The sequence below is a fragment of the Sciurus carolinensis genome, chromosome 18 (assembly GCF_902686445.1).
Source record: "Sciurus carolinensis chromosome 18, mSciCar1.2, whole genome shotgun sequence".
Lineage (NCBI taxonomy): Eukaryota > Metazoa > Chordata > Mammalia > Rodentia > Sciuridae > Sciurus > Sciurus carolinensis.
In genome coordinates this window covers 10,418,124-10,440,750 of record NC_062230.1, presented here as the reverse complement: position 1 = coordinate 10,440,750, position 22,627 = coordinate 10,418,124, and the positions used below count along the sequence as shown (strand labels likewise).

Sequence of the window (22,627 nt, the reverse complement as noted above, 5' to 3'; positions counted from 1 at the left end):
CTCAGGGGCTGGTGTAGGTGGAGGTCCGGGCTGGTCCTCGGCCCTCACCTGCTCGCTCTCCTTTTTTTCCCAGAGCAAGCATCAGTAGGGATCCTTTCTACGACATGTTGGCCACAAGGAAAAGGAGAATTGCCAATAAGAAATAGAGCCTCACTGGCCCCGCAGGTCACCAGAAAGATCACACCCCACAGCAGAGCGTGAGTGGCGCCTTCCTGACGCCCGGCCGCGTTCGTGGGCAGCAGGGCAGGGAGGTGGGATCTCGCACGGCTCTCCAGCTCTCCCGGAACTGCGGCCACCGCGCACAACCCGAAGCCTTGTGCCGTGACTTGGATTGTGGTCGGCTGCCACCATCCGGGCGCCCACAGTGGGAGAGGTCCAAAGCATCGGCCCCCCGGTGCTGGGCCGTGGGAATCCTCCCTGCGCACGCAGGACTCCCTGCAGCGGGAACCGCTTCGCACCAGTCATGCCACGCCTGCGCGTTGGGGCAGTGCTGACCCCTCTAGAAGCCTCTGTTTTATATCAAAACAGGAAAGGAAACGCTACCACTTTTTTATTCAAAATTTTTCTCATATATAGGATTATAGCTTTTATATGCCTTTTTATATTCTGAAATTATAAAGAAAGATACTTACTTTCTAACAGTAGTATTTTTAGAATGGCAGCTATAAATTTAACTCCTGGACACAAGTATATACCATGCACTGAAAAAATGTCTATATATGCAGCACTCAGAGGGCGGGCTGTGGGCACTTGCACTGGGTGGGAGCTGCTGCGGGGCCTGGCTGGGGACAGGCAGGTGCTCTGGGGAAGGAGGTGCCTGGTGTCCTTAAGGACAGGTACACCAGGGCCCCGTGTGTGATCGGCTCTGCGACTTTCCCTCAAATCAGCTTTGGGCCCCACAGATGCTTTCTAAGCAGATCATTTAGGTAAGATGGTTTGGGGTGTTTATCCCATAACTGCTGAATCCTCCCCAGTGGAGCCCTTTCCCCCAACACACACCATCCATGTGTCGAACCACACAGAACTCTGATATGAGACTGTTTCTAACCCATAGAAACAGCAGTTTCATGTCATTCAACTTTAACACATTGGTCTGAAAGGCTTTTGACCACATCACTATTTAAAACCTTTGGCAAAATGCTTATTTTAACATTATGCTGATCTGATTTTTATTGTAATGAATAGATATATAAGTACCTAGAAATGATCTTATTCCTCTTTACTATCATGTTCTCAGAGGTCTGATCTCCCCTGTGAGAGGAGCAAGTATGGCTGAAGGTGTGTGGCACTTAGGGTTTTCTATGAACAGGAGAGAACCCCAAATCCATACCAGGGTGGGACTTGTAAAGCTCCACTACTGGAGGTGGTCAGGTGGCCATCCGTGTACAATAGTAGGTGCTCAGGACATCTGGAAGGATGCGGTGGCCCCCACAGTGAGGCCAGAGCTGGATGGGGGCTGTGGATGCAGCTCAGTGCTGGAGTGCTTGCCTAGCACGTGCAGGGCCCTGGGTTCCATGCTTGCTCACAGAATTCCTCCAGCGCTGGATGAGGGTGTGGGCGAGGCCGCCAGGAGACGGGGCTGGGCGCGTCTCTCGCTCCCCTTTATTGAGCGCTCTTTGCACTTGCGTGGCACCCGTGCATAGCATGCTGGGCCTTCAGCTCTTATGGGCTGTTCAGTTGGTGGGTGACTTCCCCCACAGAACTGCTCTCCCTACCCCATCTGCACCTGGAATTTGCACCCTTCGAAGGTCATTTGTACTCCTGTGCAAAATCTAAGTCCGGGAATGAAAACCTCAGGCCATATGCACTTATCTTTTGTTCTAAGTAGCAGAAGTAATTCTTATGAACTGCCTTGAGGCGGAGACAGCACAGCCCTGGGCCCTTTGCCTCTGCGTGGCTGACCTTGACGTAGCTTTATGTCACACAAACAAAGGGGTCCAAGACTGAAACTCTCCATCATGCATCAGACTGACTTAATTTTTGGTTTATAGCCAAGCTTCCAGGCTTCGTTACTTTACTGATACCTCAAATCTGAAGCTTTAGTGTTGGGGCAAACCTCCCCTTGAATGCCTAACTGACGCATATGCAAGTCGGCCTCCAGTCTTCCATGCGCAAGTGCTGCCTGGCCCCCTGGCCAAGCACGGATGCTGTGGCTCTGCCAGGCCATCACTGGACTGGCCCCACCCAGGACTGCTGTGGCACCGGCCAGGTCAGTTTGCCACATGTGTACGAGCCATTTCCTCTCCTGTCCAACCCAGGTACGGCCCTGGCACATGGAGATTTCTGGGTTTGGGTAGTGAGCATGGAGTCACCGGATGGTAAATCCTTTGTTTGCACAGTCATCTTGTGAACTTTGTCTGATGGCTGTTTACCCAGGATCAATACCAGAAGGCCCTCGTACTTAGCATCTAAGTAACTTGCCCTCAAAGAGTATTACATGAACTTGCCTAATCTGAGGTTTTGTTGACAGTATTGACCCAAAGGCCTCTGGCCGTCACAGCACCACTGAGCTGTTAGGCCGGGTCCAGAAGACCCGCCAGTCTAGCGACAAATACACACCTGGCCTCCACCAGGGCAGCCTAGAAGAGGGACAACAGTTTCACCCTCTTGCAGGGGCAGGCGAGGCTCAGCCGAGCTCATCCTCCTCTCCACCCCCAGTGTCTACACTCAGTGCTTGGATCAGCCCCGATTCTGGCCAAAGACAAAGTTTCCTCCAGAGACAAAGGGCAGCAGGCAGTGAAGAGGAACCCTGGGCTAAACACTGCAGCTTCCACAGCCTCTCTAGCCTGGCTCACTGGGCCCTGGTCATCACTTGAGGTTTAACTGGACTGACCCTGGACCCAGACATGCACCTGTGTCTCAAGGGTCCCAGAACACTTTTGAGCAGTTCATGTACCAGTCAGTCATAATAGGAGCTGTTTACAGATGAAACAGCATTTAATGCTTCATGTAAAGCAATGCCTATTTTAAAAGTTACAAATGCATTTATCTACACAGATGTGCTTTGCTGAGAAATTAGGTCTATTATAGACCAGAAACCACAAGTTGTGATTTCTCATTTTCTTATTTTTTTCTTAGAAGACATTTCTATTTACAATAAATGTAGTCAGTATGTAAATAATGTACATATATATGGATTTCTGGAGTGTTTTGTTATTCAATGTATATACTCCCCCAACTTGCATGAAGAAATATTGATATTGATATCAAAATATCTATTGATATTTTGTTGCAGAGTGAAGTTAGTAAAAATTGAAGGGTGTATGGCTGTCAAAACTCTTGCAGATATTGTGTTCACTAAATAAAAATCAAATGTATTATTAAAACAAGATTGCCTAAGACTTGGTTCTTCAAAATAGAAATACGTTGTGTCCAGAAAACCATGGCCTGATTTTCCCTGACCAATTCCTGGGGTCTGTACCTCTGATCCAGACCTGATGGCCTGGCTAGAGGCACCTACTGTGGCAGGAGCATTGTGGGTTTTAAGTGCAGTCAACAGGAAGAAGCCGTGAGACGTGCGGTAAGCAAACGGGGAAAACAGGAGTAAAAAACAAGACACAAAATGTTTAATTTGCTGCCATTTATATACTATATAAATTTTACATGCTGTATATTTACAGTGGGGCAAGTGCTTTTTCAATCTTTAAAAAAACAAAGATCAAACTTTAGACATCTCTGAACAACACAAACTGTATAAACCATACAGATTATTCAGATACAAACTGTATTAAATACAGTTTTCCCCACTCCATCTCCTGATGCAGGACCAGTGAATTATAAGTGTATCACAGTTTGATAGCATATCCATATTAAAAATAAAATCACAGTATGATTTTTGTCTGTAACTAGAAACTTTAAGGGACCAAGCTGACAACTCAGACTCCAATATCATATAGTCAAGACAAGAGACACTGTATAAAAAAGTGTTATGTAATAAAAACATACTGTAGGCTTTACAAATAATGTTTAGATTATACATTCATAATGTAAATACTCATCATAACTGGTAAATTGATTGGAATAGTTCCACAAAGTTCAAAAACAGAACTTGTCTATAAAATACATTTTCAAATCTTGAATACAACTAAAATATGAAGCAAATTAGTTTCTAGTATCAGACATTACAGAAAACAGACTGCCCTCGAAAGTTTAGTTGAGAGCTTGTGAATCTTTAAATAAGTCTTTAAATTAAATATACGCACTGTCAGTTTGTACTTTTAGTAATTCCATGGTTTCCCGGTTGGTCTTGCACCAGATGTCTAACTTGGAGGAACATTACATGAAATACAAGTAATCAACCTGAGTCTGTAATTAAGCAGCATTTGAGATGTTCTATTCCAGGGCATTATTTTCAATGTGATATATATACACGGTATCTTACAATGGTCAGCAGTTGTAGAAAGTGTTCATCCATTTGGAATAAGGGCAATTAAGAAAAGGTAAAAACAAACAAAAAGAAAAAAACCAAAATAAAACAAAAAAAAAGGTTCTCCATGGTAAAATCTGTACATATTTACTAAAGAAGCACCACGCAGATTTGAACAAAGTTATTTTCTATGTTTATAATTTAAGCTGGGTTGGGGATGGCTTCTGTTGAACACGTTGAATCTGAAAGACAAGAGGCGCAGGCATTAGTTTGGAATGAAAACCCTGTCAATTGCTCCCCAGAGTTTTTGGGAAGCTCTTCTTCCTTTAAATGGTCACTCTGCCTTCCCATCACATAAAGGGACCCAGCAATGCCAGGCAGTTCTACATGCACCGGCGGTGGCTTGGCCAGGGAGGCGCCACCTGCTGGGCCCTGCTGCACCTGCCCTGAGCCCAAACTGCAGCAGAACTGCCGGCATCCTCTGATCCCGCTTTCGTTTGGGAGGCGTTTGTTCCAGCTTCCGCAGACCGAGCTCTTTTCCCTTAAGGAGACTCGGTAAGGCTTGTTCATTCACTGCAGATTATTCTTTTGTAGATATAATCACTTTAAAATTCATTTAAAATCCTCCTTGCTGAATTGACATGATAGACACACATTTGAACAAAATTTCAAGGGCCAAGTGGTTCACTATCCCTTTACCTCAACGAGTGGAGTACGGAACAATGAATAAAATCCAGGAGTGTGTGACTTGGACACAGCTTTGACCCTCTGCTATGAGAGCAGACTTCTTCCTCTGCACTGGGTATGTGCAGGGAACGGGCGGGTGGTGCGGGAGTGGGGAGCCTGGGGCCGGCTCCCAGAACTGTGGGGTCTGGGGATTTTATCTGAGTTTTGCTGGCTTTTCTTAAGATGAGGGGAGGGAGTGGGGAGTGAGTTCAGTGACAGGCATCTTCCTTGGCGGTCCTAGGAAAGCCAGTAAGGAAAGGTGCTGGGCCTGAACCTCAGAAGTGTCTGCTGCCCAGGCTGGCTGGCAGAGGGAGCTGAGACCCCCATCCCAGCTTGGCCACCCGAGGCCACCGCCCCTGCCCCAGTGCCGAAATGGCACCATGAGGCCCTTATGTTTTCTTCGGAGGTACAACTTGCTCTGCAATGACAAGGCGTACGGACAGGAAAAGGGCTTACCATAACTAGTGAAGTTTTTGTTTTGAGGCCAAGTTTTCAATCACCTGGAAGGCAAAGGTTAGGAAATGGATTTTAATGATCGTACAAAATTTTTAGTGCCTGTGCTGTGCGTGCAAATTAGATGAACAACTAGAAGCAATTTTCTGTAGTTTAACATTGGTCACCTGAAATCAATCCCACAAGAGGAAGGGCAAGCAGAGGCCGGCACATGGCTACTTCGCCAAGTGTCCTACTGAAAATGAGTTCACCTGGTGAGGGGGCCACTGGCCCAGCAGAAGCATGTCCCCAAACCGCACCCCTGAGGGAACAGGCCATCCTCAGCCACATCTAACTGCTGAGGATTCTTACATTAGCAGGCCACAGAAATTGACCAAGAGTTGAAGAAAGGTAGGTGGCCAAAGGCCAGGGCAGAGGAACACGTGGGAGAGAGAGCAGAAGGGCTGTCCACCCTCACAGGGGTAAGGGGGCCTGGCTCAAGGCCAGACAGGCAGCCGTCACGTGGGCCCTCGGCACAAACTAGTCATCAGCACCACCGGATTGGGGGTAGAAACAGGGCCACCACTCACAGCCTGACCACACTACTCGGAATGGATAAGCAGAATTGCTACCTCATGCCAAAGCGACACTCAGGTTAGTACTCAACCTACCTTCTCTTGAGCCTAGCCGTCTCTGGGAGCCAGGCTAAAAGATTCCAGCAACAATTGTGGAATTCTACCTAACATACAGATTACAAATATACCTCACTGCTTAATCCTTAAACACTACTCATCTCCTCACTTAATCCTTAAGTACCACACAGCAGTCAGAAAAGGACCTCACCAATCCTCACCAATTCCCTTCCCCAAATTGCTTAAATGTTAATGTGAAACCACTTTTAGAATGTACACAATTTCTTAACAACACACAGAGCTATGTGCAGTGGCACATGCCTGTAATTCCAGTGAGTGGGCAGGCTGATAGGGGATCACATGTTCAAGGTCAGTCTCAGCAACTTAGTGAGACCCTCAGTAACCTGGGAGACCTTGTCTCAAAAGAAAAAAAGTACTGGAGATGTATCTCAGTGATAAAGCACCCCCAGGATCAATCCCCAGTACCAAAAAAAAAAAAAAAAAAAAAAAAAGCCAGGTGCAGTGGCACATGCCTGTAATCCCAGCAACTCAGGAGGCTGACAGGAGGATCCAAGTTTGAAGTCAGTCGCACCAACTCAACAAGACCCTCAATGACTTAAACAGGCCCAATCTCAAGTTAAAAAATAAAAAGGGTCAGGTTCAAACTCCAGTACCAAAAAAAAAAAAAAAGAAAGAAAAAGAAAATTAGAGAAAGGCAAATGAAAACTACAAAGTAAAACCACTTAAAGCGAGTGCCTCCGGAGCTTTGTGTGTGCCCCCGACTCGTGCTGCAACTGTCTTCATCTGGGCTCTTCAGCCTTCCCCGTAGCTGGTCCTCTCTTCACCCCTTCTCACGGGGGACCATCTGTTTGTCAGTAATTGCATACTGACTAAGGGCCACTGTAGGGGAAGGATCTGCCCCCTGCCCAGGCCTCCCCAACAGATCACATTAGAGAACCAAAAAGCCAAGATGATGTGTCCAAGTCCCTGTGACGGCAAGCATGGTCTTTATGCAGAAAGTGAACCATGGCGTCCAACACAGGCTGGCAGACTTTCTAAAGGGCCAGAGGATGATGCATACTTTCAGTTTGGCAGGCCACGTGGTCTCTGCTGCCACCAGTCACTTTGCTGAGCAGCACCAAAGCAGACAAGACAGCATGCAGACAACCTGGTCACATGCCAACCAAAGCTGACACTGAAATTTGAATTTCACACAGTGCTCACATGAAACACAGTATCATTCTGTGGGATTTTTAAAAATGTTAAAGCCATTCTGAACTGGCAGGTCTTACACAGACATCGCCTGAGGGCTGTAGTTGGCCAGCCTCCCTCTAGGCCCACTGACTAGTAAAGCTCGGTGCTCCTGTCTGCGGGCAAAAACATCAGAAACCAGCCAGGAAGGGCGAGGAGCTGCCCTACATGCAATCAGAGAATGCAGAGCTACTGAACTGCAAGGGAAGCCCGTGTCTGCGAAGAAGGGCCCAAGACACACGGCAGCCTGGAGTGATCTGGAAATGGTCGGAGCCAGTGTGGGTGCCTGGGAGGCGGCACCCCCGTGGAGGCTGACGACACAGGGCATCAAGGACGGGTCATCTATACTCAGCTACTCTAGATACTGCAGAACTATTTCTAGCCAATCCCACGTAACTCAGGCTTTCCACAGAGGCTAAGGGGTCGGGCACTGCGTCCAAACCACACAACGGAATCAACCACACACTGCATCCAGAAGTTGCAACTGTGCGACATGGAGGATGGCTTTTACTCATGGACCCTTTTCTGCCACTTGAGGTTCTGTCTCAATTGTTTCAATCACTTTTTCCAAACACATTTATTAAGAGTTTCTATCTTCTTAATTCCAAGTTATCTCCTCTTACCCTGGCCATACTCAGACAGATGGCACCTGTCAGCCCTGCTTTCCATCCTTAAATGCTTTGTTTTTTCCCGGAAAGGTCCGATGCCTTCCAGAGGCAGGCCATCAGTGAGTAGAAAACTGCCCTCTGTTCTCCGGAAATGGTTGACAGTCTCATAGCTCATGGCCTTCATCAAGTGTAGTCCTGAATCTTTCACAAAGTCCTCTGACTTCCTTGAATGTCTCTTCTTTTTCTTCTTCTTCTTTTTGTGTCTGTGGAGGTCGGCATCAGAGTATGCTACTGAAAGATCCGAATCTTGCTGATGCCTGCAGAAGAAGCAGCCAGAATTCAACAACCAACACACAGAAGCGCCTCACACAGGACTGGGCACTGGGCTTTCATGCCACTGAAGGATGCAGTGTATAGACACAGGTAAAATTCTCACCTAGTTACAAACGTATTGTCCACTTGCACTATAATGCTTTTTAAGCCCAGAGTCAAAATTAGCCTGCCTTGGAGACCCCAACTCTGGCCACCCCCACCCACCTCCAGCAGCACTCAGGAGCTGGGACTGTGGCTGACTGCTCCTGAAACCGATGGCTGAAGGAAAACAGTGTTTTGTCATATGTCTCAGGCACAGAGAAGGGAAGAAGCTTGTGATCTCCCTTCCCCTCGTGTACCTGCTGCCTGTTTACACGGGGTTTTTAGCAACCTTTACCCAGCATTCTAATTTTAAGAGATGCCAACTGAAGCACATAGTAATCCCACTGGTCACACTCGCTCATCACAGCATGTATCGGTCATTTTAAAGACAGTTGCCAACATGCTTTGTAAAACTTTAAACACATTTAGGATTTGAACTGAGAAACAGAGACAGAAAGATAGACAAAGGCAGGCCAAGGAAATAAGTGATGCATCTAAGACGCCGACTCTGGGCAGGCGGGCAAACATCAAAGGAACTGTGGCCTCCTGTTTTCTACCTATCTTGTCCCTAAGTTGAAGAAAATATAACAGATATGAAAATGTAACTACATCAGACAAATAAAAACCGACCTTGAAGACAGAGGTTCCCAGTTACATTTACACAACACTGTGCCTACTCCCAGGGGGGTTGTAAAGCATCAACTGAAAGGGCAACATCATTTTGAGAAATGAGGCTGTCAGCCATTCCAATACCAACACAGCTCGCAGCTCGACAGGAGCGGCTTTAGAAAAGTATAGAAACAGAGAATCTCAAAACCCAGAGAGATCAGAAATACACGTCACACCGGGTAAGCGACAGCCCTGCTTGTTACTGCTGCTGCCGGGAGCTCCGGGGGCGCCACAGCCCTCACCTGCAGTCGCGCTCTCGGTGTTTGTCTTTGGATTTCTTTTTCTTCTTTGACTTCTTGTGCTTCTTCGCCTTCGGCTCTTCTAAAAGGTCCTTCTGTAAGCTTCTGTGGGCTTTCTTTTCCAAGTGGCTGTCGTTAGGGTCGATGCTCTCGTACCGCCGTTTCCGCGACTTTGCAGTTTCATGTTCGTGAAACCGATCAGAGAGGCTGAAACTGCTGTCTTCAGCTCCCAGGGCAGCCTCCTCCTGCGGGTACCTCTCGGGGTGCAGAGGAAGGGCAGAGGCTGCCCCCACCCGCACACTGTGGAAGTGGTGCCGCTCCTTCCCCCTGGCGGGAGGCTCCCAGCCCTTCCTGCCCCTGTAGCAGTCCTTGTGCAGCCGCGCGTGCTGTCCTGCTCGGTCATGCTCCCGGCCACTGCTGTGCAGGGGCCTCCACTCCCTGGCCTCCCTGGCTGCGTAGGGGATGTACCTGTCGTGATAATACCTGCACTTGTCCCACCTCGTTTTCTCGGGGTAGTACTTCTCCCGGCCCCAGGCATGCTCACTCTCTGAGTGGTGGTACCTGGTCCAGTCCTGGTCTGAGCCACCTCTGCTGCGAGAGTGGTGGTAGCTGTACCTGCCCAGAGAGCGGCGCTCGCTGGGGCTGCCCCGCTCGCTGTGGCAAGGCGGGTGCTGGCTCCCATTACAGTGCTCTGCCGGGTGACGCTCCTGCTTGCCCCGCTCTCTAATGTAGCGCCGCTTTTTGTGATAATGGTCCTCTGTCTTGCTCCTACTTTCCCTTGTGTGCTCTCCGCTGGAGGAACGATCTCTGCGGTTACGATAATGTCCTCGATCAACTCTTCTGAGGCTACTGATTTTTTCCTTAACTGGAGAATGATCCTGAACTTTCTGTCCAACCTTGTTTTCATCACATCTCTCACCACTGCTGGGCTCGGCACCACCGTCTGAGTGGGCTCCTGTGGCCCTGTCTGGCTGGGGAGAAGTCAATGCATCTGTGGACACGACTGTGCTTCTGGAAGGGTCCTCTGCGTCCCTGCACCTGTCTCTGCTGAGGTAAACTAAGAGTTTATGCTCACATTCATCTTCTGAACGTACTGAGGAAGCTGGGCTCAGCTTCTCCACTATCTCCACTGGGGCAGAGTCCCGGGGACTCTCAATTAACATTCCTTTTACCTCTTGGGATGTTTTGCTCTGGTCATTTGTGAGACTCTCAGTGTCACACAGTTTAGAAAGGTGATCATCCCCTGTGGTATTCTTGTTGGTGTTACAAAGATTGTTAATAATGGGCAAAGACTCATCAGGTTTTGCTGACATGTTTTCAGAGACTTCTTCTTTGGTAGATTTGGTACTGGGGTCGGAGGGTGGCAGAGCCTTCTTTAACTTGCTGCTCAGACTTGTGACTGTCTCCACTTTCTCATGGGAACCAGCAGTGACACTGCCAACTTCCGGCTCTGCAGCAGGGTCCTCAGTTGGACTTATCTCTGTTCCAGTCGAACTGCAGCCCCACCAAAACAAAGAAACAAACCAAGAGTTAGCCTGACTTCTGAACAGGTTCTTGTCACTGGCTTATGTGTACTAAATATTTTATAACTTTAAGTATATCTAGTTGAAACCTAGTATCAGGCTTATTGCCTCTAAAAAAATCAAAATTTTTTTCTATTAAATAAAATTTGTATGTAGCCTACTTCCTACTTTTCAGCAACAAGGATTCTGCAGTCCTAGACTCTTCCTATATCCAGATATATTTTTAGTTCTTCTTAAGAACTAAATCTAAACAATGACAACAAAAAATTATGCTGGGGTCACTTAATTCTGTAGATCCCTCCACCTTCCTCTTGGTGCCTCAGAGGAAGGGGAGCTACCTCCAAACAGAACCAGCAACTCCCAGAATTACGGACACCTAAAAGGAGTCACAGAGGTTTTAGGAAAATATTCTGTGATAGATTCTCCCACCCTTAGCTGCTGGAGAGCTTCTGACATATTCCCAAGGCTGGCGACAGCTGCTTGAAAATAATAAAATACTTTCAAGGGTGGTCTCTACTCTTTAGAGGGGAGATAACACCTTTGAAGTCACCATGGAGAGCTACAGAAGGGGACTCCCAAATGAACACATAGCGCAGCACATGCCTGGCCACACTACATCATGGCCTTGTCAATATCACCTATAATAATTCCCAGGCACATTAGAGCTGAGGACCACTAGACTAGACTAGAAAGAAACATGGAAAGACACTGTCCAAGACAGAGCACTACAGCTATTCTGTCTTTGAGGTAAACTAGGGATGAGTATCCTCCCAGGACTGACTATTCCACTTTAACAATTAAACCTCCCTGACATGGGTGCTCAGTGGGGGCACCTGGCAGGTGTTATCTGGGGCAGCCAGAGTGTTGGGGGAACCCCAGGGTCCTCTACCCAACATGTCCTCACACCTACAGGGGTAGAAACACCAGTTCCATTACTAGCACTGTTTTCACAACACTAAATTTTCCAGCAATTCAATTATGGTGTAAAGGAAGAGAGGGGTGTCATGCTATGATTTGGTAAGAACCTCACCAAAAGTTTTCATCAAGAGAGGTTGGCGTGGGGCTGGGGAGATAGCTCAGTCGGTAGAGTGCTTGCCTTGTAAGCACAAGGCCCTGGGTTCGATCCCCAGCACCCCAAAAAAAAGAAAAAGAGAGGTTGGCGTGCCTGATGGCAAATCTGTGCATGGTACTTACTGAGTCAATGACTTCAAGTTGCATTCTACACAGCCATGTTCAGAGCACACCTGTGCACACGTGCCATACCTGGTAGCTTCTGCACTGAAAGAGCTATGGCTACATTTCAAACCCCTTTCCTTTTATTCCTAAATTACAGTTAGGTCAATATATTGAATGTGGGGGGGAGGGGCACAACAGAAAGACCCGAGACATGACACTAGGGATTTAGCCCAGGGGCATTCTACCTCTGAGCTACATACATCCTCAGCCCTGTTAGTTATTTTGTTTATTTTTGAGACAGGGTCTAAGTTGCTGAGGCTGGCCTTGAACTTGCAATCCTCCTGCCTCAGCCTCCTGAGTTGCTGGATTACAGGCATGCACCATTGCACCTGGTAATACATTGATTTTTTTAAAAAACTGAGTGTAAGCCAAGCGCGATGGCAAATGCCTGTAATCCCAGTGGCTCAGGAGGCTGAGGAAGGAGGATAGTGAGTTCAAAGCCAGCCTCAGCAAAAGCAAGGCACTAAGCAACTCAGTAAGACCCTGTCTCTAAATAAAATACAAAATAGGGCTGGGGATGTGGTTCAGTGGTCGAGTACTCCTGAGTTCAATCCCCAGTACCCTTCCACCCCAAATTTGAGTGTAGAGGCAGGCTGTTTTCTGTGAATTTTTAGATTTCTGGAGGAGCCTTCTAAGAACATTTGCTTTCTGATAGAGCTGCAAACCCCTGCCCTATAATCTTAAGACAGCTTCACCTGTTTGTCACTAGAAAGATAGCTCTGGACATCAGATTCAGAAGTGGGGCAAAAGCAGCACTGGTGAGAAAGGGAACCGTCAGTGGGACTGTGCCACACTGTAATGACTGAGTCCCAAAGGGTACATTTTTTCTTACTACTCCAAAAGGCAAATTAATGAATCCTATGGACTTATGCAAATCATTCCAAGCTTCAGCTGGGCAAAGTGTACACTGTAATCCCAGCTATTCAGAAGGGCTAAGTGGGGATATCACAAGGTTGAGTGCAGCCTGGGCAATTTAGCAAGACCCTTCCTCAAAAATTTTTTTTTTTTTAATTGAAGATAAAAAGGGTTGGGGATGTAGCTCAGTCAGACAGTGGCTCTGGCTTCAATCCCCCAAATCATTCCAGGGTTCAGAGTGTTCACTAGAAGACTTCTTAACACTCTGGATGTCATACCATGAAGTTCATTTCCTACTAATTCATTCCTTTCTTACCTTGTTTCATCTGTTGGGCCTTTTACTTTGTTGCTAAGTTTGAAGGTCTCTAAGATTTTGTCTTCTGGGAGAGATGGCAAAGGAGCAGGCATCAACTACAATGAAAAGCAAAAACACATTAAGTCTAGCTGCCAGCTCCACATTCACTGCAGTCTGGTCATGTGAACGGCCCAGAATGAGACTCAAAGCAAAGCCTCTTCCACTCTCTCACCTTTCCAGGAAGACCATTCGCTTTAGAAAAGGGGTTTTCTGAGTGTAGAGTAGGCTGGACTTGGCAGCTGGCACCATCAAATGACAGGCCATTTTCTTTTGGGTTGTCCTCTGCACCATTAGCACCATTTAAAGTGATAGGTTCTTGAAGCTCATGCTGAGAGGCCTCATCGTCTTCGGCCTCTTCGCCGCCAGAGTGAGAGCTCGTCGTACCCACACCGTTCTCCTTGGCCAGGCCCTTTGATTCCTCGTCAGACTCTTCGGATGACTCGGCACCATAGGGGACCAGCACGCTGGAGCTTAGCTTGGACTTGCCATTCACCACTGGCTTGGAGCAGGATTCACTCGGAGACATGGGTTTTGCTACTTTATTAGAAATTGACATCGTAGATGCATTCGAGGTAGACTGTATTGCAGAAGAATTGGTAATGGTAGAAGAGGGAACAGGCTTGTTAGGAGCCTCCAAAGAATTGCTATGAAGGTTAGGTTGAGACTGACCTTGGCGAACAGGCAACTTGTTGTGAATACTGATGGTAATTTTTTGTTTCTTGGGATGTTCTGGAATAACTGAGGGCCTGTTAACTGACCAGTTTTGAACAGAAGTGGAAGCATTAACAGGACCAGCCCTGTTGACACTGGGATTTCCATTAGGACTTGACATGGAACTGCTTGGTGTTTCCTTCAGTGGCCCAGTCCCATTCAAGTGAGGTGGATTCTGGAAGGAAGAAAACCATACTCAGGTCAGTGCCCCAGAAAGTGATCCAACCTGGCAGAGAGCATTTCCAATGTGGGCCTTGTTATGACTTACAGGTTGCTCATATCTAGAAATACCTCCATTTTCTTTTCATCTGCTACAACCCACATGCCCTAGTTTTCTGGCAATTAATCAACAAAAGACAAATATTTTTGCTAGAACACAATCCCCAGACCAAATTCTTTCTATTCCAAACCTGACAGAAATCATCAGGCCACTCTGGGAACCAAGTCACATAAATTCTCCTCAGCTGGGTTTCCCGTGAGGCCACCACTGTACAGACAGAAGGAAGTACAAGGAAGCAGGAATCACCACTGGCCTCAGAGCAAAGGAGACCATCAGGTGGGCAGATAGAAGAGGCTGGAACAACCCTCACTGGACACCCCAGTCACCACCCCGGGTCTTCTCCCAGTTCTACTCGTGCAGGTCTGTAGTTCCAGGTTCCCACTACTAGCGCTGAATCCCTGGGAGGACCTGGGTGAAAGACGAAATCATGTTGGGCCTTCACAGTGTTTTCTTAAATATTTGAATTAGCATTACTTTAATATTGGAAGGTTTCATGGTAAAAACCAACCCAACAAAAAACTTAATAAACCAATCACAGCTACCCCCCTTCCACAGTCATGTACTCTCTGGTTTGCCAATGCCCTAATGTCACTCTGAAGAAGAGCCCAACTCAGAAGCCAGCTGCCTGCCCAGCTCACAAAGACATTTAATCATTTAATTCTAATACTGCCTAATGTCCTTAAAAAAAAAAAAAAAAAGCACATATAACTAGAAAACCTGTTCATTCAAATTAAACTCCAACTGGGAAGCTGTAGAACACCACAGCACCAGTGACATAGCTTATTCCAAAAGGCAGACAAGCTGCTCACAATTTCCTGTGCGAGTCTGGCAAGTCAGGCCCCATTCCATGGACTGCTTCATGTGACAGAGGACAGTCCTCCTGACAGGACCATCAAAAGCATGATCAAATTCAGGTAGAAGGCAGACAGAAAATGCCACACTCCTGAAATAGCTACATGGACATAAAGAAAGTGTCCTTTGTAAAAGGGTCCTACTCTGGTATCCAACATTAAGAACACATATATCTAACCCATAAAGAGAGCAGGAATCCACAGTGGGAGCTCATATTTAAATAGACTCACATCCAGACTATCTCCTTGATCACTCTATACATGCTGAAGTTTCTGTATACTTGCCATTATTTTGTAATAAAGGGCTTGAATCAACATTTTTAACAAGAGATTCAGTTGTACATGAGGACAAAACAACCACTGCAATGTTAACTTGAGGGTTCAAGGGTACATTCAAAAAATTAGCATAAAAGTTATATTCCACCTATAAATGTTACCTTTATCAGGTGAGAGGGAAGCTGTGGTCCAATAAACCCTGGTGTGGCCTGCTTGTTGGTTACAACCCGCTGACTAATTACTGGGCGGGGAGAGGACTGGCCTGGGCTATGGGTGGAATGAGTAAGTTCACCTCCATTTTTCACATCATGGGACCTGAGGACAAAGAGTGATATGGCTTAGGGTGAGGAAGGACATCTCCTCAGAAGAGATTCACTTACAAATTCAACAGCACTTAACCCCTCAGAAACTGACGGAAAAAGAGTGCTTTTCTGTCACCCTGTACAGAGCATACATGTTATTTCCTTTAGTTTAGGCCAATGCTAAGGAGGCTTAGATCAGGACACAACAGGGGCAACTGGGTAAATGAAATGGTATTTTACAATTGTATATTCCAAGCAAGCCATTATATGAAAGGTATTTTTCTTTTTCTGTTATGTATTTTAAAATTATAAATATGTACCATTGTAGAAAACTCTAATGTCCAGCAAAGTTAGGAAGGAAACATCACCCTCAATCTTGCCCCTCGCAGCAGCTCCCATGCTATCTAGTGGCTGGCTTGTCCCGCAGGCTTCCACTCATATTGTTGCTTTTCACTAGAGCTTAGTATTTCAAACTAAACACTAAATGCTGACATTTAAATCAGTACCTAAACTTTCCTTCCATACACATTCAGCACTCTTCCAGAGTGTTAAGGAAAAAAAAGGTTTTATAAAAATCACCCTCAATTGGGCATGGTGGCATGAATGCCTATAATCCCAGGAGTTTGGGAGACTGAGGCAGGAGGACTGCAAGTTCAAAGCCAGTCTCAGCAGCTTAGCAAGACCCTGCATCGAGAATTTAAAAGGGGGCTGGGGAGATAGCTCAGCTGGTAGAGTGCTTGCCTTGCAAGCACAAGGCCCTGAGTTCGATCCCCAGTACCACCAAAAAAAAAAAAGAGAGAGAGAATTTAAAAGGGCTGGGAATGTTGCTCAGTGGTTAAGTACCCCTGGGTTCAATCCTGGTACCAAAAAAAAAAAAAAAAAAAAAAATCACTGTCAGCAAGAGGATTCCAAGTTTGAGGCCAGCTTGGGTAACTTAGCGAGACCCTGTCTCAAAACAAAAAATCAAAAGAGCTAAGGATGTGGTCCAGTGGTAATGTTCCTCCTGGGTACAATGCCTAGTACTGAACACATGAACACACACACAAACAGAAAAACAAAAGAAAAATCACTCTTAACAACTATGTAATATTTCAACACAAGGATATGATCATTTTGCTAATGTTGAGCATTTAAGGATATTCTTAATTGTCAGCTATTAAAAAGGGACATGCTGAGGGACAGAGTACTTGCCCAGCCTGCTCAATGCTCTGGGTTCTATTCCCAGCATTACAAAACAAAACAAAACAAAACAAAAAACGAGGAGACACACTGGAGCACGCATCAGATTTTTACAAAAATGGAAGTGATGAGTCAGAGCTCACAGCTGTAACAGGACAGCCCTGAGTGCTGGTGCTGGCCCAGCCATGCTTGACTGGCAGCCTACACTCAGTAGTGGGGAGATGCTGGCTGTGACCACGAAGGGTGCTCAGAGACCCCTTCCCAAGGTCACCCGCTGCCTCCATGGCCCCTGGTCAACTTGTTCTGCCACCAGCAGCATAGGCTACCCCCTTCTAAGTTGTCATCTCTCCTTTCCTCTGCACCTTTCAGTGCTGAGTTGCCAAAGAGCTGGAAAGTATGACAAACTCGTAATCCATACTCCAAAACAACCTGCTCACTCTCCAGGTCAATGGCAGAGCTAATCTTCAAACTATCATTAAAATAAGTAAACAAATAACTTAAAATTGGCCAGGCATATAGGTACACGCCTGTAATTCTGACTACTCAGAAGGCCGAAGTAGGTGAATTCCAAGTACAAATCCAGTCTAGGCAATTCAGACCCTGTCTCAAAATGAATACTAAAAAGGGGAGGGGGTGTAGCTCAGTGGTAGACTGAACCCCTGGGTTCAATCCCCAGTAGTAGGGGAAGGAAAAGAAAAGGGGGGGGGACTCAAAAATTGAACTTAAGTATGTTGATAAGAAAAGAAATGATGGAACAGAAAATTTAACAAGTTGTTTTCATGACAATACCTGATATAAAAGAGCACATAAGCTTGTTGGCTGAGTACCGATCTAATATCACTGGTAGATACAATGGAATCATTCATTTGATACCAGAGGCCATTACTAGCCTGCAAAAGAGTCAATAGAGAGGTTAGTTAGATGAACAAGGAACATAGTCAAAAGACAATTAAGAAAAACAGGCATTCACAGGTTAACCATTTAAGTTCCATCTTTTGCCCACAAGAACACTAGAGCTATCTTACGGTATATATGTGATACAACTACTAGCCAAATCCACACAACTTACTTTTATGTAACAGAAGTAATGGCCAGCATGGCAATTAAAACCAGTGTGTACCAGCACTGCATACAGAACATAAATAATTGGTTCTCCATTTGGTTGAGACATGTATGGACGAATATCAAGATATTCAGGATATTTCACATCCTAAACAGATATGGGAAGAGGAGAAAAGAATATAATTTCTGAAGAAACACACTATCCCACATATTTAGGTACAGAATATTTAGAGTATCCTGGAAGATGACCCATGGGACACGGCATGCTGTGATGTTACAGCAAAACCCCAATGCATTTAGCCACCTTTTCAAAGGACACGATTAACTCGGAAAACACCTGAACTTAAGTGCACTGAAGGCAGCCCCTCTGTCTTTTATTTCCCTTAAACAAAGAAGGATCCACATTCAGTGAATTCTTGAAATCCACCAAACAATAATCTAAATGACAACTCTGGACATTCATCACCACTTATTTTTATTTTAAAATAATTCAGGAATGTATTTATTTATTTTTCTTGCATGCTACTAAATTTTTGACCATATTAAAATTTCAGTAAGTGGGAAGAAAACAGGAAAATTCAGTGTACTGAAAAAATCAGAAAATAAACAAGAAAATGAACTAAGATCTAGCAAGGACATCTTCGGATTTCAAATTATACAAGCTGTCCCTGTATCCCCTCATTACCATGGATACCAAAGAACTGACTATGAAGCCCAAATGCAGATAACAGTTACCAATTTTATCACTAGAAAGTCCAGCCAGTTGAAGTGCACACTAAAACACACACACTCATAAGCACATAGGCCAAACTACTGGCACAATTATTTGATCTTTTTTTTTTTTTTTCCTTTTCCTGCTACCAAATGCTTGAAGAACTCAGAAAATTCATCTGATGATTATTCACTTAGGTCATTTATAACCTTTAATAGTTACACTTAAGCCTTGAAAGGTTTCACATAAAAGATTATTTTAACATACCTTAGCAATTTTTCCACCAGTAAAATTTGCAAAGCGTTTCAGAGAAAGTGTAAGAACATTTGAAGATCTATGTATAGTGAACCTCTTCGAAGCTGGAACCATCTTTTTACACCTTGAAAAACAGAAACAAAGGATTAAAAAAACATGTATTTTTCTGTTTTAGTCTTTCCCTAGTTGTTTTTCTATAACATCCTAAATGAAGATTCCAAAACAAGGATACCAGACAGGAAACACCAGCCCCTTAAATCAACAGTGAAAATATTAAAATTGAAAATACCTAATTGCCTACTTGCATGAAGGAAAAGTAGGACAATGCCAAAACACCAAGCCATGTAAACTACTACTAATATTAAAAACAGGCGGGGGGTGTTACTCAATGGTGGAGCACTTGCCCAGCATGCATGAGGCCCTGGGTTCAACCCCTAGCACTGCAAAAATGGTAATAATTATAATAATAAGTTTATAAAAACTTAAAGCTAATAAGAACCAGGACAGTGGCATACAACTATAAACCCAGCAACTCAGAAGGCTGAGGCAGGAGGATTCTAAGTTCAAAGCACGCCTCTGCAACTTAATGACAGCCTGTTACAAAATAAAAAGGGTTGGGGATGTAGCTCAATGGCTGAGCAACCTGGGTTTAAAACCTAAAAAATTTTTAAGTTGGCATAGTTCTGTTATGGCGTGGACAGCAAACCCCTATCTATCCAGATATAAAAGGAGCTGGGGTTGTGGTTCAATGGTATAGTGCTTGCTTGCCTGGCATGCGTGAGGCACTGGGTCCAATCAGCACCACATAAAAATAAATAAATAAAATAAACGTATTGTGTCCAGATATAAAAGGAAAAAAATAAAGATAAGAAATGTCTATGGAGTTTGAAACAGGAGAAATGGCCCCAGTATTGGAGATAAGGGAGCCCTCTTCCCCCTAGAATAAGTATATAATAATAAAAATTTTCCTATATAACTTGACTATAAAGTAGAAATCTATTTAAAACATATGAAAACAGGGCCTTCTTAAAACAGGCTGTCTTTACTGCCTAGAAAAATACATTACTGAATAATCTAAATTAGCAGCTACCCCACACCCTGGGTACCCTTTCTTCTCAGAGAAAGTGATCCCCACCCTACCCCATCTAAACTTTTTTCTACCAGGAAAGGCAATGAAGATGCTGCCTGACAACATGTTATCCCATGCTGTGAGGTCCTTGGAGGAGATACCATGTGTGTAGTATGGATGGTATTAGCTTGCTTTCTTCCAACCAACGGGCCCCCAGAGTGAAGTGCCAGACCTCCAAGGACACAAAGCCACACATCTTGAAAGAGTGGAAACATTATACATTCCATGTCCTGGCCTCTAGTGGACAGGGACATAGTGTCTCCCCAGATGGCATCAAAAGCTTAAGGCAACTTAGTGGGTCATTTGGATTCTTTCAAATTCTTTCAAACCAAGTATCCCTGCCACCCCCACTGGAACAGCCAGCAACAAGAACTAAAAAAGTTACCACCCATCGTACTTGCTGCACTTGTAGGAGTTTTCTCCATCCAGCTGTTCTGGTTTCACGAACTGCTCCAATGCCTTATTAACACTCTGGGCAGCCTGGGAGAAAAAAGCACAAAGACCATACCACTACACACCATCATAGGTTAAAAGAAAAAGAGAGGGAAGAAGGGTAAGGGAAAGAGAATATGAAAGCAGAAGACTCAGACAGAAAAACAAATAAGAACTTTTATGTAAAAGATATTTTCTTTATTATGATGTCCACTTGTATACATCTTCATACCAAATTATTTCCTGTCCCATTAAAAGAACAGATTAAAGTGAATAAAAATAAGTAGAGATTGCTCACTGTACCTTTACCTAGAATACCATTAAAAGTAGAAAACAGCAAGGAACCAGGTAGGTGAACTATGGTATATCCTCTGACTGGACCACCACACAACTGCCCAAAGGACACAATGATGCAGAGGGTCTCCAAGCAGAATTAAATGAACACAGCGAGTGGACAGACTAAGTCATAATCCCACTTCTTTGAAAAGGAAGTCATCTATTCTGGAGCAATATATATATCAAACTACTAAAGAATTAATTATAAAGGCTAGGTTTTACATATATCTGCAATGCTTCTTTTTATCATTAGCATGTATTAAGTCTGTAATCAGAAAAATGAAAACTCAAGAACAATAAAAAACAGGAGTTAAAATGCAAGAAGCAAAACAGTTTCTAAAAAATAATAACCCTCTAAGTTTGGCTAATACAGGGATCAAAAATCTGACTGCATTAAGATTTCTTAAATAAAAAATCAAAAGGTAATAAAAAGGTTTTAAACTTAACCATCAAAATAATTATTAAATTTACCTTTATCTCCAATGTTATATCAAGATATGGATCAAACGTATCTGAAACGCCCTTGCAATTTAAACACTTGACTGAAACGAAAAGAAAATGCAAAAGATAAACAAAGGATAATCATCACATCAGTACCAACTACTGAAATGACAGAACATAAATAATATTTCAAAATAAAAAATTAAACCAGCAAAATTTTTCTTCTATTAGACTGGACAAAAAAAAAATTAAGTTAATACTATACACAGTATAGATGAAAAGTCATGAATCTGGCCCCTCATACACTACTTATTGGAATACAAACTGGTAAAACATCTTAGAATGACAACATGCCAGTGATAAAAATTAAATACATCCTATGTATATACATTTACATAGACATAAAGGCATGTGTACATGGATTTCAATGAAATGCTGATGGTAATAACAAAATATAAACCTAAATATTCATCAATAGAACAAAATTAATGAAATGTTCCTATAGTTGTGAAAGACTGTTAGATTTGTGCTAAAACGTAAGATCTGTACTATTTTGAGAAAAATTAAAGTATCACACATGGTATGCTCCCAGTTTATTCATGTATAAGAAATTACCAGAAGGATACACTACCAACTGGCATAGGGGTTGCCATTAAGGAGAGGAATTGGAGTCAGGACTGGCCTGGAGATCTACTTTACATCATAAGCCCTTTCCTACTGTCTGCATTTTTAAAATCACATGCATGCATCACTTTATCAACTTTCAAAGAAAAGTTTACCTCTAGATCTTAGGTATCCTCCAAATATCTGACAAACAAGTGTGGTGGCCTGGGTGTGTCTGTCTAATCTGAAAAACAGTCAAACAGTGACATGATAGAAGAATTCTGCAAAATCATGCTGACTAGATTTTAAAAACATATACATCTATAAAGGAACAAGAAGAGCCACACACGCACACACATAAAAAAAGACCTCAAGATATGTGGGAGCTAGAAACTAGCCCTTCCTTGACAGATACAGTGAGAGTCTGGGGGAGAGGATAGAAGGAACTATATTATGAAGGGACTTTGAAATCGATACAGGAATTTGGCCCTGAAGTAAAGAAGAGGAAGAGACTCTCAGCAGGTTTGTGACCTTGCACAAGAGGAATGGCTGGGAAAGTGGGGGAAGGTGAGCACCTTCCTCTGTTCCTTCATTTTCCCCAGACCATGAAGGCCCAGATGGGGCAATGAGCATGCAAAGGAAAATGTGCCAGGTATACGTGGGCAAGAGCAGGTGGGTTATGACTGTCTTCAAATCGTCTCCCCCATATTCCTCTTGAGTCTTCATTTAGGTTTTAGGAAAACACTACAAGA

At 44.4% G+C, this 22,627-nt stretch overlaps 2 protein-coding genes across 4 annotated transcripts in view; one reads left to right on the top strand and one right to left on the bottom strand.

Moving 5' to 3' along the window:
• The window catches only part of Cyth3 (cytohesin 3), a 110,003-nt gene extending 106,680 nt beyond the window's left edge, over positions 1–3,323 (top strand). The window contains exon 13 of the mRNA XM_047533503.1: positions 74–3,323. Within this exon, the coding sequence (XP_047389459.1) occupies positions 74–146 (73 nt within the window). The 3' untranslated portion in view covers positions 147–3,323. The remainder of the gene's footprint in view (positions 1–73) is intronic.
• Positions 3,324–3,571: 248 nt separating this feature from the next.
• The window catches only part of Usp42 (ubiquitin specific peptidase 42), a 45,670-nt gene continuing 26,614 nt past the window's right edge, over positions 3,572–22,627 (bottom strand). Inside the window, exons 6-18 of one of the 3 annotated variants that reach the window (XM_047533859.1) lie at positions 22,052–22,119; positions 21,303–21,373; positions 20,461–20,543; positions 18,947–19,058; positions 17,975–18,115; positions 17,695–17,795; positions 15,586–15,739; positions 13,479–14,192; positions 13,268–13,362; positions 9,341–10,831; positions 8,031–8,332; positions 5,549–5,592; positions 3,572–4,608 (exon numbers count right to left, since the gene is read on the bottom strand). In XM_047533859.1, coding sequence (XP_047389815.1) covers positions 5,585–5,592; positions 8,031–8,332; positions 9,341–10,831; positions 13,268–13,362; positions 13,479–14,192; positions 15,586–15,739; positions 17,695–17,795; positions 17,975–18,115; positions 18,947–19,058; positions 20,461–20,543; positions 21,303–21,373; positions 22,052–22,119 — 3,340 coding nt within the window. In that variant the 3' untranslated portion in view covers positions 3,572–4,608; positions 5,549–5,584. Of the gene's footprint in view, positions 4,609–5,548; positions 5,593–6,952; positions 8,333–9,340; positions 10,832–13,267; positions 13,363–13,478; positions 14,193–15,585; positions 15,740–17,694; positions 17,796–17,974; positions 18,116–18,946; positions 19,059–20,460; positions 20,544–21,302; positions 21,374–22,051; positions 22,120–22,627 lie in introns of those variants that run through there. The other 2 variants (XM_047533856.1, XM_047533855.1) reach the window with 2 other exon arrangements.